At 46.1% G+C, this 14,864-nt stretch overlaps 1 protein-coding gene across 1 annotated transcript in view; it reads left to right on the top strand.

Moving 5' to 3' along the window:
- Positions 1-435: 435 nt before the first annotated feature.
- Positions 436-14,864, top strand: part of LOC144100951 (peroxiredoxin-6-like) — a 50,310-nt gene continuing 35,881 nt past the window's right edge. Inside the window, exon 1 of the mRNA XM_077633887.1 lies at positions 436-521. Coding sequence (XP_077490013.1) covers positions 436-521 — 86 coding nt within the window. The remainder of the gene's footprint in view (positions 522-14,864) is intronic.

The following is a 14,864-nucleotide window of genomic DNA, read 5'->3' as shown; positions in this document are numbered from 1 at the left end:
GAACTCAACAAATATTGGTTCCAGGGCAGTAAATTAGAAAGCAGCTGGTCAAACTGCGCTGATAAATCCAAGCCCCACGTGAGTCATAGCTTTTGAGATATGTAAACATTCTTCGGAGCCGACTGTCTCAATTATAGATCAAAAAAGCATACAAAAGAGGAAACCATGTTCTGGGAGGCGGTCCGTCTATGCTCGCGCTTCATTTCCGAGCTGACCTAAAATGAACCCTCCCTTAGAACTGATATTGATTGGCAAACAAGCAGCCGATGGCGTCCAGCGAGCCGCGACGACGTGAGCGGCGCACGATTGGCAGAATCGCGTTGGGAGGACCTGGTCGAATCCTGCTCGAAAGATACACGTATCGGGAGCTCTCACTTACGAGCGTCACTGACTGCTGTCGAGTTCACTGCTGCTGCCCAAATCGGCTTTGAAGAGATGGTGAACCTAGGGGACACGTTTCCAAACTTCACCGTCGAGACGACGATGGGCACTTTAGACCTACACGAATTCTTTAAGAACAGGTGAGACTCATGAAATCGAAAGTGTTAGAAAAATTTTACCGAATAACTCCGTCGGACGATGTAACGTGTATTACACGGGCTTTCAGCGTTATATTAAAATATGAAGGGACAAGGGAAGGCGTCGCGGGAGTTTTCTCGACACTACTTGCGGAATTTTCGCCTGGTTCACCGCGGTTGGAGGAGCGAAGTGGGGTCTGATTGCAACAATCCAAGCTTTGCGCACTAGCTATCGTCTCGGCGTGCTCGTCCTGCACTGTGTAACGGCTGCGTGCGCTCCATCCATGCAACTTCTTTTTTATTCGTTTGTTCTATTTTTACTCGTCTTTTGATACATTTGATTGGCATATAGCAGTTATTACGAAGGCACGTAGTATCTGCATTGTCCGGATTTTTGCGGCTGTGACGCCTTGTCCGCATTCGCTCGCAGGCTGCTGCTAGCAAGGACGTCAAGTCAAGCATAGAAAAAAATAAGCAGCTTGTATGAGCTTGAAATGCAAGATTTCTGCGCCATACCAAACGGTAAAAACAGACGTTACAGTGACATTGAAAATCATTTCGCATAAGGTCGGCTTGAATGGCTGTCTCGCTTGAAGAAAGGAAAGAATTCAAGTGGTTATTCCTTTGTTCCAGCGAGCAGAGTGAGACCTCTGATGAGAAGTCCATCAAAATTCAAACTGCAAATGGCATTCGAGCCAAAAAAAGGGAAACATTGTGTACATTTGTTAGACAATTGATAAAAGAAAAAAATCGCCTCCTCCATGTGAGCGTTACATAAGGACACGTATACGGTAGTATAGAGAGACCTGCCCTGCTTTATCGACCTGATCGCTGGCGAATACAAACTGGTGTATTTCGATACAGTGTAGATTCTCTTTTTACGTGTTTAACTGAAATCACAGTCGATCACACGCATCACGCGTCGAACCAAAACTTTTCTTAGCATAGTGTCCAGGTAATTCCACGTCTTTTGGAAAAATGCAGAAGCGACAGAATGCTGTGCTTATCGCTACGCTTCTGCCCGTCGCGGTGGCTTAGAGGCTCGAGAGGCGACGCGTTCACCTCGAAGTCGAGGGATCGAATCTCGACCACCGTGGCCCCAGTTAGGCCTAGTCACAATTCAAGCACTTTGGCGCCTGTCTCGTCGCGAGTAGGTGTAAGCATGGAATGCATTGCATGGAAGTTGTGGCGCATTTTAGGACTACTTATAGATGGTGGTAGCCACTCTTTTCAAACGGGAATCGGTCATATTCCCTGACTGCTGTATGTGCCGCCGCCTTCATCGCGTTTTGTTCTTTGGGCGGTGCAGCGCGCTTGATCTCCCTGGCTGGCTTCGCGGCTTGAGGAGCCATTCTTCTAGGTGGACAGCGTGCTTGGCATCCCTCGCCGCTTTTGGTTCTTTACGTGCCGCCGCGTTCAGCAGCTTCCTTTTTCGCGCTGGGCAGCGCGCTCAGCGCCCTCCGCATCATTTCGCTGCTTGATGAGCTGTAGCGAATATTACTCGCTCTTCTTGGCCTTAGCGAAGCGTTCACACGTTCTTGTGCCACTGTATAAAGCTGCCGTTGGCGCCTTGATGTAATTTTATCAGCGTAATTTTTTCGCGCCATGCATTTATTAGAAAAGCCTCAGACTACAGCCCGTCGCCACGCCATGCGCTGGTTGCAGGTGCAGTTCTTTGTCTATCGCCCATCTTTTCATTCATTCCTATACAGCGCGGCTGAGGTATCCACCTCAGCAGCAGTAGGTTACTCGCCTTTCCTTTCTTCCTTACCTCCGATCATGAGCACTGTCTTGCTGAGCGCAAGAAAAATTTCCTTGCAGGAGATATTAGGGTACTTCCTACAGAGCATGAAATAAAATGAAAGAACGGTTCACATCACGCTTCGTCCTCACTTTCACGCGGCGTGCAACGCTGTATTGACGCTACCCTACTCGGAATCTAGGCTGGCACGTTTACACGAGGACCGGAAAAGTGTCCATTCTCTACTGTGGAACAGTTTGTTACGCAGTCTACGAGAGGACAGTTGAAATACGATCGCAAACGCATGCGTTTGGTGATCCGACTTATTGCTGTGCCGGCCTTTGTTGTAGCCATGTCTGACAATTTCAGACAAAAAATTTTTTGATTGAAAAATTACAAGATAGTTTTACAGAAATATTAAACGTAATGGCCCATTCTTTTGATATGTAGCCAAACCTTTCTTTTAAAGTGTTTCCATCGATCGCATCGAATAGTAAGACTTCCATAAAAAGGGAATGGAACGCTTTTGACGATGTCAAAAACGTTAATATAAAAAAAGAATTCTATACTACCAGGTGATCTACGCTTATATTGATTGTTATAGCGAAATCTTTCATGACATCAAAAAATTGCGTTCATAAAAGGTTTCTCGCTCAAAAATTCTTTTGCATAGATGTATTGATATGGCTGTAAGCACACATTCCGTGGGATACCCATACAACCGATTCGCGCTGACTCGAACTCCTCGGTGCCCAAGGTTCTTTTAATAACCGCAAATTTGAATTCCTGGAGATTTGTTTGTATTGACCGTCATAATCAAAGTCGTGCACAATATTTAAGCCGGTATGTCAAATTATACTCACAGGTACATTTGAGTCTCCAATGTTTCTTCACTCACGTTTCTTCATTCTTTGAACCACGCAAGCACCGTGAAGAAACAATTCATTGTAAAGAGCTTGGACGACACATGAAGATGTAGGATGAAAGCGAATTTATTCTCTAGCGCGAAGGCATTCCCGCGAAAGAGCCTACAGAGATTAGAAGGAAAGAGGAATCCCAACGGTTTGAGAGGGAAAAAAACACTGGCTACGATCGAATTTGCTAGACAGCAGTTAGAGCAGGTGCATTTTGGTTATTAGCATCGAAGCTCCATTGCATTTACGGCATTCTTTTCTAAAAGAGCATTGAATTCGCGGCAAAAAATAGCGGTTAAACACGTTGAGCAGACGAGGAATCACAAGGACAAGCCTGTATTTTCTACCAAGCATATTTGCCAACTGGCCCAAAGTTCTGCTCTTATCACTGATTTCACGCACTTTCTTCTTTCTTTATTCCTTCTTTCTTTATCAATTTCTTTATTCCTGCACGTGAACAATTTCCACGTCGAAGCTGTCGCTACGAGCTGTTCTCTTTACTTACACCGGGAGATTATAGGAAGGTGAAAAAGGGCATGATCTGGAAACGTTGAGTGGTGCTAAATTAGATTTGATTTTTTCAGAATTTGTTGATTATGGCAACAAACCCAAATTTTTTAATCAAGTATATTAACCCAAAGTACTGCATGGCCTTTTACGGATCGAGTAAACGCGATTTAACTGTGTATTTATTATGAAGTCCCTCGTGAGGGGCACCCTTGCAGCTATTAGCAACTATTAACTATTAGCTCTTTCTGACTGCGTTCTTTCTATCCGCATGTTCGGCCTCCAAGCTTAAGGATTGCATAACCCGCAAAATTCTCTTGATTTAATCGCTTTCTAAAACACACCACGGCAACCAGTGTTCTGAATTTCTTTCCAATAACCGGCATGTTAAGCTAACCGAAATTCAATTACCACGAGTTTACAATATCTCACCGCCAGGTCGTCCATAGGTATGATGAGGCAGCATTCATAGCGAAAGCATTTTACCCCCGCATCAGCTTCGTTGGCTAAAGGCTAAATGTGCACTGAGCACAAATAGAAGTCATCCTGAATCAATAGATTACCGTGCTCTAATGACAAAGATGCTACTTTAATCGAAAACGCAGCTTTTAAAAGCTTGAAAAGGACAGAAAATGAAATACAGGTATCGCTACACCCAGCCGTCTACGCAACCAAACTGCGGTGCGTGAAGACATATTTCTTTCGCGGATCCCTGAGGCAACACCGCTATTCACCTCAAACGAGTATCACGGAGTCCTTTATGGCCTTATCGTCACGGGTCTGCATTGTGTGGCTAGAAAATATTTAATCAAATATTCTTAGCAATAAGTACGTCTTCTGTTGTCGGACAAACATCGACGTAGTCAGAAAGAACCGCAGTTTTGATTTTTCTAACAAAAATTGGATGCCGTTGTCATCAGTGCCCCGCCGTATTTCAACCCGGTCACCTTGAGCCTTAAGCATTCTTCCCGTGTTCCCGTGTGAGCAAACACTCTTTCTTCTAAATGACGTTCACGCCATGTTGTTTTTATTCTGTGGCGTGAAAGTAAACTTTAGGACGTGTGTTTACCAACAGCAAAGCTGGGCTCATTAACAATGTTCTGCCCGGTCAAACTCAGAAAATACAACATTTGTGTGAGCGCTGTCCCTGTTCTAATCGTATAGAGGTTAGAAGGTTTTCTAGTGTTGTGAACGCGCCGGCGGAGGTGAAACGCTCTGCTATGCGTAGAAAAATGGCGCTACCGCCGGCTGGCATCTGTGAAAGCACTACTTTCAACTTGAATCTGTTAGTGCTATTTTCTTGCTATCGTTGGGTCACTGACGTACGAAACGTTAAAGGGTATTCACGATCTTCCCGTAAGGTTTTGGAATCTTCCACTTTCCGTAAAGATGGCGGTGTAAAGTACCATTTTAGGAGCAAGTTCCCACAAGCATGAATGCAAACGCTACAAAATAATGTTCAGGAAAGTATAAAAAAAGAGGAAATGCGCAGTCATAGAGACGCCCCTCTATATCACAAAATTCATGATGGTCTTATAAAAATCGCAATTATCCCTTTGCAGCTCGCCGTTTACAATTGTGCACAGGATATTTCGAAGCGTCCGGCACTGCTTTCCGTCAGTGATGCCGGCTACATTTCAAATACCTACTATACAGAATAGCAAGGTGATTTCGCGTCTAGAAAAAAAAAAGGATTGCTTTTCAAAAACAAAAAATAAAGATGGTCGTCGCAAAGTTCTATGGACCACCTGTATAGAGAGTGCGGTATGGTGCTGCCACTGCTTTCTTTTCTGACATGGTGGAATGTTTTGAGGACACTGCAGCGCAGTATCACTTGCAGGAGGAGCTTCGAATCATAAGAAAAATAATTATTTGGGTATAACTGTGTGAAGAACAAAGCTGCAACTCCGCTAGCATTGAAGTGTGCGGCGCGCGTGAATTCCTGAAGTTTTTGAGCAATGTCGTTTTTCGCGAACGGGGGGTTCAGACAGAGGCACAAAAATTTTACAATGCTTCTTATAACAGAACATAATGCGTGGCTGAAAGCTTAACGGCGTGAGTCATCATAAGCGCTAAGATGTCATATTTCGTATAATTTTCAACAGCTTTCAGCAGTTCCTTATTGAGCCCTGTTTGTTTACAAATGTAGCCTGGTAAGGACGTGGAAATTTATAATTTTGGCGTGGATCATGTCAGACTTGTCGCACGAAACTTGTTGCGCTCGAAGGTCTTCAAGCCGCGATCGTAGCTTCTCAATTCATTTTGATGAGTATGGTTAAGCGCGACGATGGAAGAAATGATTAGCTCTCTCGTCAGATGTCTTTTTATTGCCTTAATTCGCCTGAATGCTCAAGCAAGATATACGCACTCGTGACATGAAAGCGAGCTGACTGACACATCCACAAACAACATCGGTACATTTCTTTGTTCAACACGACGATGATATTCCCGTAGGTTGCCATGAGCGAAATGAGCACGAATACAGAAACTCTGGAAGGCATCCTGCATCTGGCAGCGCATTTTCAAATGCTCTTATCCTAGCAGCCTTGTCTTTGTGCCTTTCGTGCTGCTGCAAAATGGCAGCCATCAGCCCTTCCAACGAGCGAGCAGGATTGAAAGGCGCGTGAATAAACAAAAGGTTCGAATTTGTACAGCCACCCAGAGGCATGAAGCGCGTCCTTTCTTTCTTCGACATGCGACATGCAATGCGGAGTGATATCGTTATCGTTAGTTTTGTCAGCATAGCGCATAATGGGCAGGCCCAACCATGCAAGCCGCATGTGAAAAGAACGAGGTGCATGAATCGCAAAAAAAAAAAACAACGCTGGACCCAGGCCAGTACATCGCATTTACGAAGCGTCGCGCAAGTGCCTGTCCCTGGTTTGTGTTCGAAGTCTTCGCGCTTAATTCACAACATGCGCGCATAACTAGCCCATCAAGTCGCTTCTGCCCTGTTGGCTTCGAAGAAATGCAGGCAGCATCTGCGACCGATTCGCGTGTTTGCCACCTACTAGTCGCCTAGCTCATCAGCACGCCATGAAGAGTAGTAGCTCGCCTACGAGCCGCAGTGCCACACGCTGATGCGTTCAAAGCGATTTCAGGGTGCCCCGTTGAAACAGCGCCCGTTCACGACCATTCCCGACGCTAGGAATGTCCTCTAGCCTCTATACTAATAGCGCGTTTGAAAGGCGCGCTAATCTCTAAGCTCTCGCGTTACTAAAACGACCGGACACCAGTGCCAGCAAAGTCCGATGCTACGCGAACGCGGGCGGCGGTGGTGCGGATGCGACCTTCTCCTGCGTGAGCTGGAGCAGCGAGCAGCGGTGTGCACCGCCGGGACAGAGAAGGCCACGTGGACATTCGCCACGGGGTGACATGTAGTGCTGGGCGTTGCTTTTCGCGCGCCAAAACCGCGGGTTTTTTGAAAGGGGGTACGATATAGCCAAAATATGTTTTGCTGCAGCAACAAGGGTGGTCACGTGCGTAAATTCTCAAAACTGGTATTGCTGTTGCCAACGGCCAGCTACATGTCTCCGATTGCAAGCAAGCGCCTAACTACAACAGTTTAAAATATAACTAGTAGAAATAGATAACCAAACCACCAGTTAACATGTTACACCTGTTTCCTAACGTCTGCCAGCCTTATACCTGAAAATGCCTATTTTTAAACATTAGTGGCAGGCTTCCCCCAAACAATCGGTAGTTAGTGGCCTTTTCTGAAGCTTTATCATGTGAATCGTACCCAGATGGTTCACCACAAGCTGCTCAGAGAAAATATCGTCTTCTGGAACTGTAAATGATGGCTGGTACAACCGAGATTCTAGCACAAAGCATTCCGCTTCCGTGTCACCGGCAACTCTGGTGTGTCGGGGAGCTGCCTACCGTAAACACATCCTAAAAAGACAACGCAGTTGTGACTCGTCAGCGCACGTAGACAAAGGTCGTGGAAGGAGGCCTCTCTCCCCAGCGAACCCCGACCGCTGATGATTCATTAAGTAATGCAAAGATTTTGTCCTCAGGATGCACAGTGTGTGCTATATCTTAACAAACATAAATACCAGCCCTTCTGTTAAGCAGTGATGGCAAGGTATATTGCTCTGTCTACACCATATCCTGGCATGCTGCGTACTGTGATCTTCAAATAAAAGAGAGTTTAGCTAGATGCGCCCACAAAGCTCTCCACAATTTCACTGAGTGGCCAAGGTACCCTGCTGTGATTTTTGAGTTAGGACATTCTGAGAAGATTTTCAGCGACTATCTCAGAAGTGGACCTCTAAGAGAGTACAGCTACAAGAAACCTCGTCGAAGTCCCAAATGGCATATCGACAAATGCATATGAATAGCCACGAATAGAGAGCGGATAACGCCAGTAGTGTTTTTTGCCCTGTCATCTTTTCAAAGTTCCCTTGTGCGTTGTTAATATATAACAGCGGCGTAAGGAAGGCGTGCCTTTAAGAGCATTGTGAAGTAGGAGTGCCAGCAACTATGCAGGCGACGATCCCAATTGGCACGTGTGCGTGAGTGGGATTGTATAAAAGTGTTTGGATTAGCAGACATTTTATATTTTTGAAGCTTGGTGGCATCACCTTTTTTTTGTGTGTGTGAGCCGAAATATCACGCGCCAGACTTGTTGCCTTTAGGACAGAAAATGAGCAAAGTATGTTAACATGCTGGCCTAGTTGGCCGTGGTGTCTATTCCTTGGTCTTGTCCGTCGCCTCCCAGCGCTGCATGCCATGATTTGACTGGGAAGGGAAGAATTTGAGTCCATGAACGAGCACAGGCTTTCTTCGGTCGGCGGCCGCACGAAAAAGACCGCCACAAAAGCTTGCCCAGTGACTACTCGTGCACTTTTTCCTAAAGAGTTCTGCTTTGCAATCTCTTAACTATTGAGGTCCTCCACCTTTTCCAGCGCTGACTTTCGCGGCAGAGCTTGGCGATATGAGCGAAAAGCGGCCACTTGTAGCGTCTTGGAGGAAATGTTAGCTAGGATATCGGCCTCCTCAAAGTTTGTCTCCTCTAGTCACTCGATGTCTAAAAAAAAATAGCTACGACTATAGCGTTGATAGGTTTCGCTTCCCATTTATCCTCAATTTTCACTCTTCGCTGAATGAGTCAATCGTGCACGACATCATGCTATGGAAGATCAGCGTAGTGTGCTTCATCAAAATGCCATTTTGTGGAACCTAGCATAGTGGAAGTTTTTTTCTTATATGCAGACTGTATTCTGCCACGTTCTTCCATAGCACGAACGCGCTGACGTTGAATACCATCATCTTCAGATGCAACGCCAACCAACAGGTGAAGTAAGTGCGGTTCGGTCTAAAAATGAGACACCCTCAGTGAAACTGTGCAGCTCGGTGGATTTCTGCGTTTATTGTCATTGCTAATGCAATGTGGAACGGTGGAGAGCCGTATGCGCATCACGTGGTCTTAGCAATGAATCATAACTTTGACGCCTTCTCCGTCCGCTTTTTGTGTGTCGGTGATGCCTTGGGCGAGCCGTCAGCAGTCATCGAGGCATCCAAAGACTAAGAGATAGTTCTTTCAGCAGATGGGCCGCTCTTAGTGCTGAACGGATCTGGAAGCTTCTTTTCAGAACAAAATATATTCATAAATAACGCTGGATACCGAAATCGCTGCTGTCATTAAAGTTCCTTCTTTAATTCCTTCTTTTTTTTCATTTTCTTTCTTTCTTTCTTCCTTCCTTCCTTCCTTCCTTCTGTCCTTCCTTCCTTCTTCCTTCCTTCTTCCTTCTTTCTGTCATTCATTCATTCTTCCTTTCATTATTTTCTTCTTTTCCTCTCAATCTTTCTTTCTCTTTCTTTTCCTTTCTTACTTTCTTTTTTAATTCTTTCTTTCCTTCTGCCTTTCTTCTCTGTATTTTTTCTTACGGCACGCTTCGGGCAGTTTCAGACGTCTTAGCAATGCAAAGCATGAATGCAAGCTCTCTCAACTCCTGGGTCTTTTCGCTGAGATACGTAACGGTGCGTGCTCGTTCCATCACGGATCCTGTGTCGTAGTGGGGTTAGCGGTCAAGGCTGGAAAGAACGTTGTTGGAGCTCGTGATCTTCATTGATGCTCTCTACTAGGGCAGGTGTTTTTATATCACGATTTCGGCTGGGCCTTCGGCGCAAAAGGAAACAAATGTGTCTACTCGTGGCGCGCGAGCCTTTTATTCTGCCTGCCTGTCGTCTTAGAATCCATGGCGTCAGCGCACTTTGCACCACTGACGTTATAGCCGCGTTTCGCATATTTCAAGGCCAGAAAGTAAAACACTCAATAAACAGCTTGTATCTGCTGTGATGATATCTTCAAAAACTGTCGAGTAAGAAGAGGCGAGCTTTAAAAAAAAGCGTTGCATGTCGTGCAAACGGTGAATCCTTCTGCCTCTCCGAATAGGCTACTCTGTCAAGCCGTGAGGAAATTAACAAAGTATTACTCATTCGATTCCATTCTCTTATGTGGTTTTGTTTGCGTTATTATTTTTCACTCCAAGCTGACTGCCTCTGCTTATCAGAAGAGCAAAAATACTTTCAAGCCCTCTGCACAGACAGTCACGTTTCGACATAACTTAAATGTCCAGCAGCACTTATTGAACTTTACAGCTCATTGTGTCGCCTACAGTTTTCATATGTGTCGGTCACATGGAACTGCACCTGCCAGTCCAACAAAGGTCTCATACAATGATTGCTGTATAAATTTCTCGCCATTACAGAATACCGGTACTTCGGTGGTGGTAGTGGTTTTATTAAAAATAATAGTAAAAAGGAAGGAAAAGATTTTTGCTAGTCCCGGCATCTGCCATCGATACTGAAGCACCTGAGCTGGGACAGCGGAAATAAAGGACAGCAGGCAGAATGGAGAAATGAAATGAAAGAGATGAGGGGACAGGAAGAGAGGTTAGGGGGAGAAGTAATATGTACAAACTATTTACACAATAAGAAATGTGTCCAGGTTGTGCGCGTAATTAGTTCATTTTAGAGGAATTAAATCACACACGCGCACAGCACTGTGTTGGTTACAACTGGAGTGGGGCGTCCAGATATTAATCGTTCAAGGTAGAACTCGCGGAGCGTTCGGTCACTGCGTGTAACTACCTGACGGAGAACAGACGGGACGTCAAGCCCGTGTGTTCGAGGAATGCACAGAGGCTCACCAAAGTTCGCTCACGAGTGCGCGCACTGCCCTGCGGCCACAATAGCGTCTTGATGTAGTCTGGTAGTATTCCCTGCGCCCTATAGGCCGCGAGCATATCGCGACGAGCATCGGCGAACGCGGAACAGCAAAGGAGCAGGTGTTCTAGTGTTTCCACTGCACCGCATCCGTCACACACATCACTCGTCGCGATTCCGTGACGCACCCGTCGTTCCCCGGGCCACACGCAGCCAATGCGCGCGCGGAGGATCATTGCACGTTGTGACCGTGTAAGTGCGCGACAGCCGGTGACACTGTCGATGCGCTCACCTCCCGCGATGCGTGGGTCGGGGTGCTGCTTTCGGAGATGGTCGTGGATGGCCGCACGCACGTCCTCCAGCGCAAGGGGCAGATCGCTGGCAGGTAGTTGGTGTGCAGCGGTCGCGAGGTCGTCAGCTTCTTCGTTGCCGGCGATGCCGCAGTGACCGGGCACCCACTGTGCACGCACGGCACAACCTCTCTGCGCGAGGCGCTCGATGCGCGAGCGAATTTCCCGCGCTAGTGGGGTACCGCGGCCGTTAGATTGCAGGCGGCTGAGGGCGGCGCGGGAGTCGCACAGCAGAGCACTCCTGGGCGGCGGAGGGCCGAGGGTGAGCAGCAGGTCCAGCCCGAGCCGGATCCCCATCAACTCCGCCGTGGTGGAGGAGCCCAGGAAGGCTGCGTGTTGCTGGCTGTGCAGTCGCAGGGCGGGGATGGTGGCCGCCGCAGCAAGGGAGCAGCTGTCGCGGGCCACTGAGCCGTCGGTATACACGAGGAGATGGTCGGAAGTTGAAATTGAAGATATCTTTTGAGGAAAGAAAATGGCACAGAAATTGTCTCATATCTCTAAGGACACCGAACCGAGCTGTAAGGGAAGGGAGGAAGGAAAAAAAAACTTGCCTCTCACTTATTCAACCTAGCTTCAATTCAAAGAGGAATTTGAAACCGAGAGCAGATAAAAGACGGGCCATGTGCAAAACATGTACAGACGGAACCAGCGTTTCGCTGGTATACGTTTGCAATGCCACAAAGAGCACTATGCGGAAAGCGACGCTGAAATAAGTTGCAAATTGTCGGTTCAAAGGCCCCGAAGCGGCGCATGTGCTTTGAGACAAACCGTGTGGAGGGCTCCCAATTTATTGATACCTCCTGGGGCTCTTCCACGTGCGCTGTCATCGCACAGCACACGGGCACATTCTAACGCGCCAGTTTTAAGGGTCCCGTTCAGCCGAAAACACGGCGTGGCGCCGTGACTCGAAAATCCTCATTGGCCAAGGGGATCGTGACGTCAGAGCCATCTCGATTTCTCTTAAAAGAAAAAGTGGTTGGTAAAGTGCTGGAATCGAACACCTGTGTCCCTCGGGTCGCGAACCGGTATCGCTAACTCTACGCCACCAAGAAACATTCGTTCAGTGAGGATAAAAGGACGCTTTGTATGATCATTTCGTCTCACACAGTGTCGTTACTCCGCATTACAGTACAGCCATGCGTATTTAATTGGTGTCGCTAATTCGTGTAACTAATAAATGTAACTCACTAACGCTATCGCGTAACACTCTTAAGGTGAGCGTAAGTGTCTCCGCATGTTTTTGGCGCTCTGCTTCGATCGAAATGCGGCTGCCGCGGCTGGTATTGTAGCCCAGCGCACTAACTACTGGGCCACCGCGGCGGGTGGAACCGATACTGATTAGCATGAAACGAATGAAAGGACCCGCCGCGGCGTCTCATAGCGTTCTGCTGCTGAGCCCAAGGTGGCGGGATGGAATCCCAGCAACAGCAGCCGCATTTCTATGGAGGCGAAAACGAAACATGCCCGTGTGCTCTGTGATGTCAGTGAAGGTTAAATAACCACAGGCGACTGAAATTAATCCACCGCCTTCTACTAAGGCGTTCCTCATGACCTACGCACAACATCGGGATGTTTAATTGATCTCACATACAGTAGTGACAATAACATGTGACATTCCAGTTTTTTTTTCAACTTTTTAGTGCACTAAAATTTGCACACGATGTTAGTGGAACGACAATGTCAGATTTTTTACACAAGAGCAACTAATTTTATTGTCATTTCAAGCGACAATTTGTTGACACAGCAAATTTATTGAAGATCTGCTTTCTGCGTTGCGTGAAAGTATCAGCGATTATATTTTTTTTCTACAAAATAACCTAACGCATCAGCAGTACTTCACACAAAAGGCTTTCGTGGTGATCACTGCTACTCCGCTGAAGCATGCAGTCCAGGAAGCTGTCAGTGAACGTCTAGCTCATGTTCCTCCAGTTTTGCAGCAGCTCCTCAACTTTATGCTTTGCGCTGCTGGCTTTTTTGACCCGCCGATCGTATGCTATGCTCTTCCGAATGTATTCAATCGAAATAATCTCAGTAGCCCGGCTTGGACACCGCTACCGCCCTCTTCTTCGTTCAATTTTTCAAAAGGGCAGTAGAGTGCTTCGGGTCGTAATTTTGCTGAAACACATCCAAATTCCAGATTCTTGAGTGCCTATGAAAGCATAACCTTTTCAAGAATTCCCTGAGCAACCTCTTCGCTCATGGAGACTTGAATTCAGCGAAGGAGACAAATTCCAAGGGTGGAGAATCAGTCCCGTGCCATTACGTTCGCGCCTCTGTGGTTGAACGTGGGGAGTTTTTTTTTTCCTTTATTTGTTTCTTAGAACAAGTCCAAGGGGGGGGGGGGGGGGTGACGTCTTGTTGGTGACGTCTTTTACCAATTACTTCGTTGATGATGTTCCATACTTTCCTAGAATCACATTGAACATTCATGAACCTGTTTTCATAATGGGCGTTCTTCGCCTTTCTTAAATCGGAATTCAATTGATTTCTAACCTTCCTGAACTCCACGAGTACACTTAAATCTTGGAACCTTATAAATTCGTGGTACTTTTTGTTCTTTTACCTTATTCTCTTGTACAATTCACGAGTGATCCAGGGTTTCTTTATTTTCTCGCTCCTTGCATCACATTCTTGCAATGGGAAGGGTGCATTATAACATTTAGAAAACTTCTTCAAGAAAGCGTTATAGGCCATATTGGCGTTGGTTTCTTCATATACATCTTCCAAAAATTCTAGCTGAATAAGTGCTCTGAATCTCTGAAGGCTCTCCTGGTTAATTGCACGGTACATAAACTTTATAGGATATAAATTGCCTTCTATTGCTGAAGAAGTGAGGCAAAAAATTGGCATGTGATCACAAATATCATTGATTATAACACCCGAAGTAACATGGCTACAATACGTGTTTGTGATGCAAACATCTATAGAGGTAGCGGTGTCGCGAGTAATCCTGGTGGGCAGTCGTATGGCATTGGTGCAGGCATGATGATTGAGGACATTTTGAAATTCTTGTGTTTCTGGATTGCTTGATATTGTATCTATATTTACATCCCAGAGGATTAGGATGGACGAAGTTGAGGACTGAAGCAGTAAGAGTGCATCATCTAGGATATTTAAAAATGTGATATATCACCCGCTGGAGGTCTATACAAAACGCGAATTGAAAAATTTGAGGCCCTGACAAAAAGGCTTTCAACGTCGTCATCCAGCCTTGTCAATTCATCTATAGCTTGGAGGTGCAAACTGTTCATCACATAGAGCGCCACACCTCCCCCTCTCTTCCCCTGTCTACTTAAACTCATACACTTGTAGCCATCTATGTGGGGCGGTACATCCATTTCAGATAGCCAGGTTTCAGTAAGTGATAGGACATAAAATTTCATTGCGAGAGAACTAAGAACTATTTCGAAGTCATCTATCTTGTTTTTGATACGTCTAGTGTTTAAATGTAGTGTTGTGAATTTGCCCCTGAAACTTCCAAATCTTGATTTAAAATCTTCCGTGTCATAATAGCAGCAATTTACATCCGTATCCTCAGCCATAGATAGTGCCATTGTTGATGTTTTTCTTTGTCTTGATTCAGTTTGAAATTTTTTTTTTTACATCAGATAAGCTGGTGATGAGTACGACGTCAGCTTCTTCGTCCTTCCTTGCAAGAACT

The sequence above is a fragment of the Amblyomma americanum genome, chromosome 1, assembly GCF_052857255.1.
Source record: "Amblyomma americanum isolate KBUSLIRL-KWMA chromosome 1, ASM5285725v1, whole genome shotgun sequence".
Lineage (NCBI taxonomy): Eukaryota > Metazoa > Arthropoda > Arachnida > Ixodida > Ixodidae > Amblyomma > Amblyomma americanum.
The sequence above is the reverse complement of the archived record's forward strand: the minus strand, read 5'-3'. Positions and strand labels throughout refer to the sequence as shown.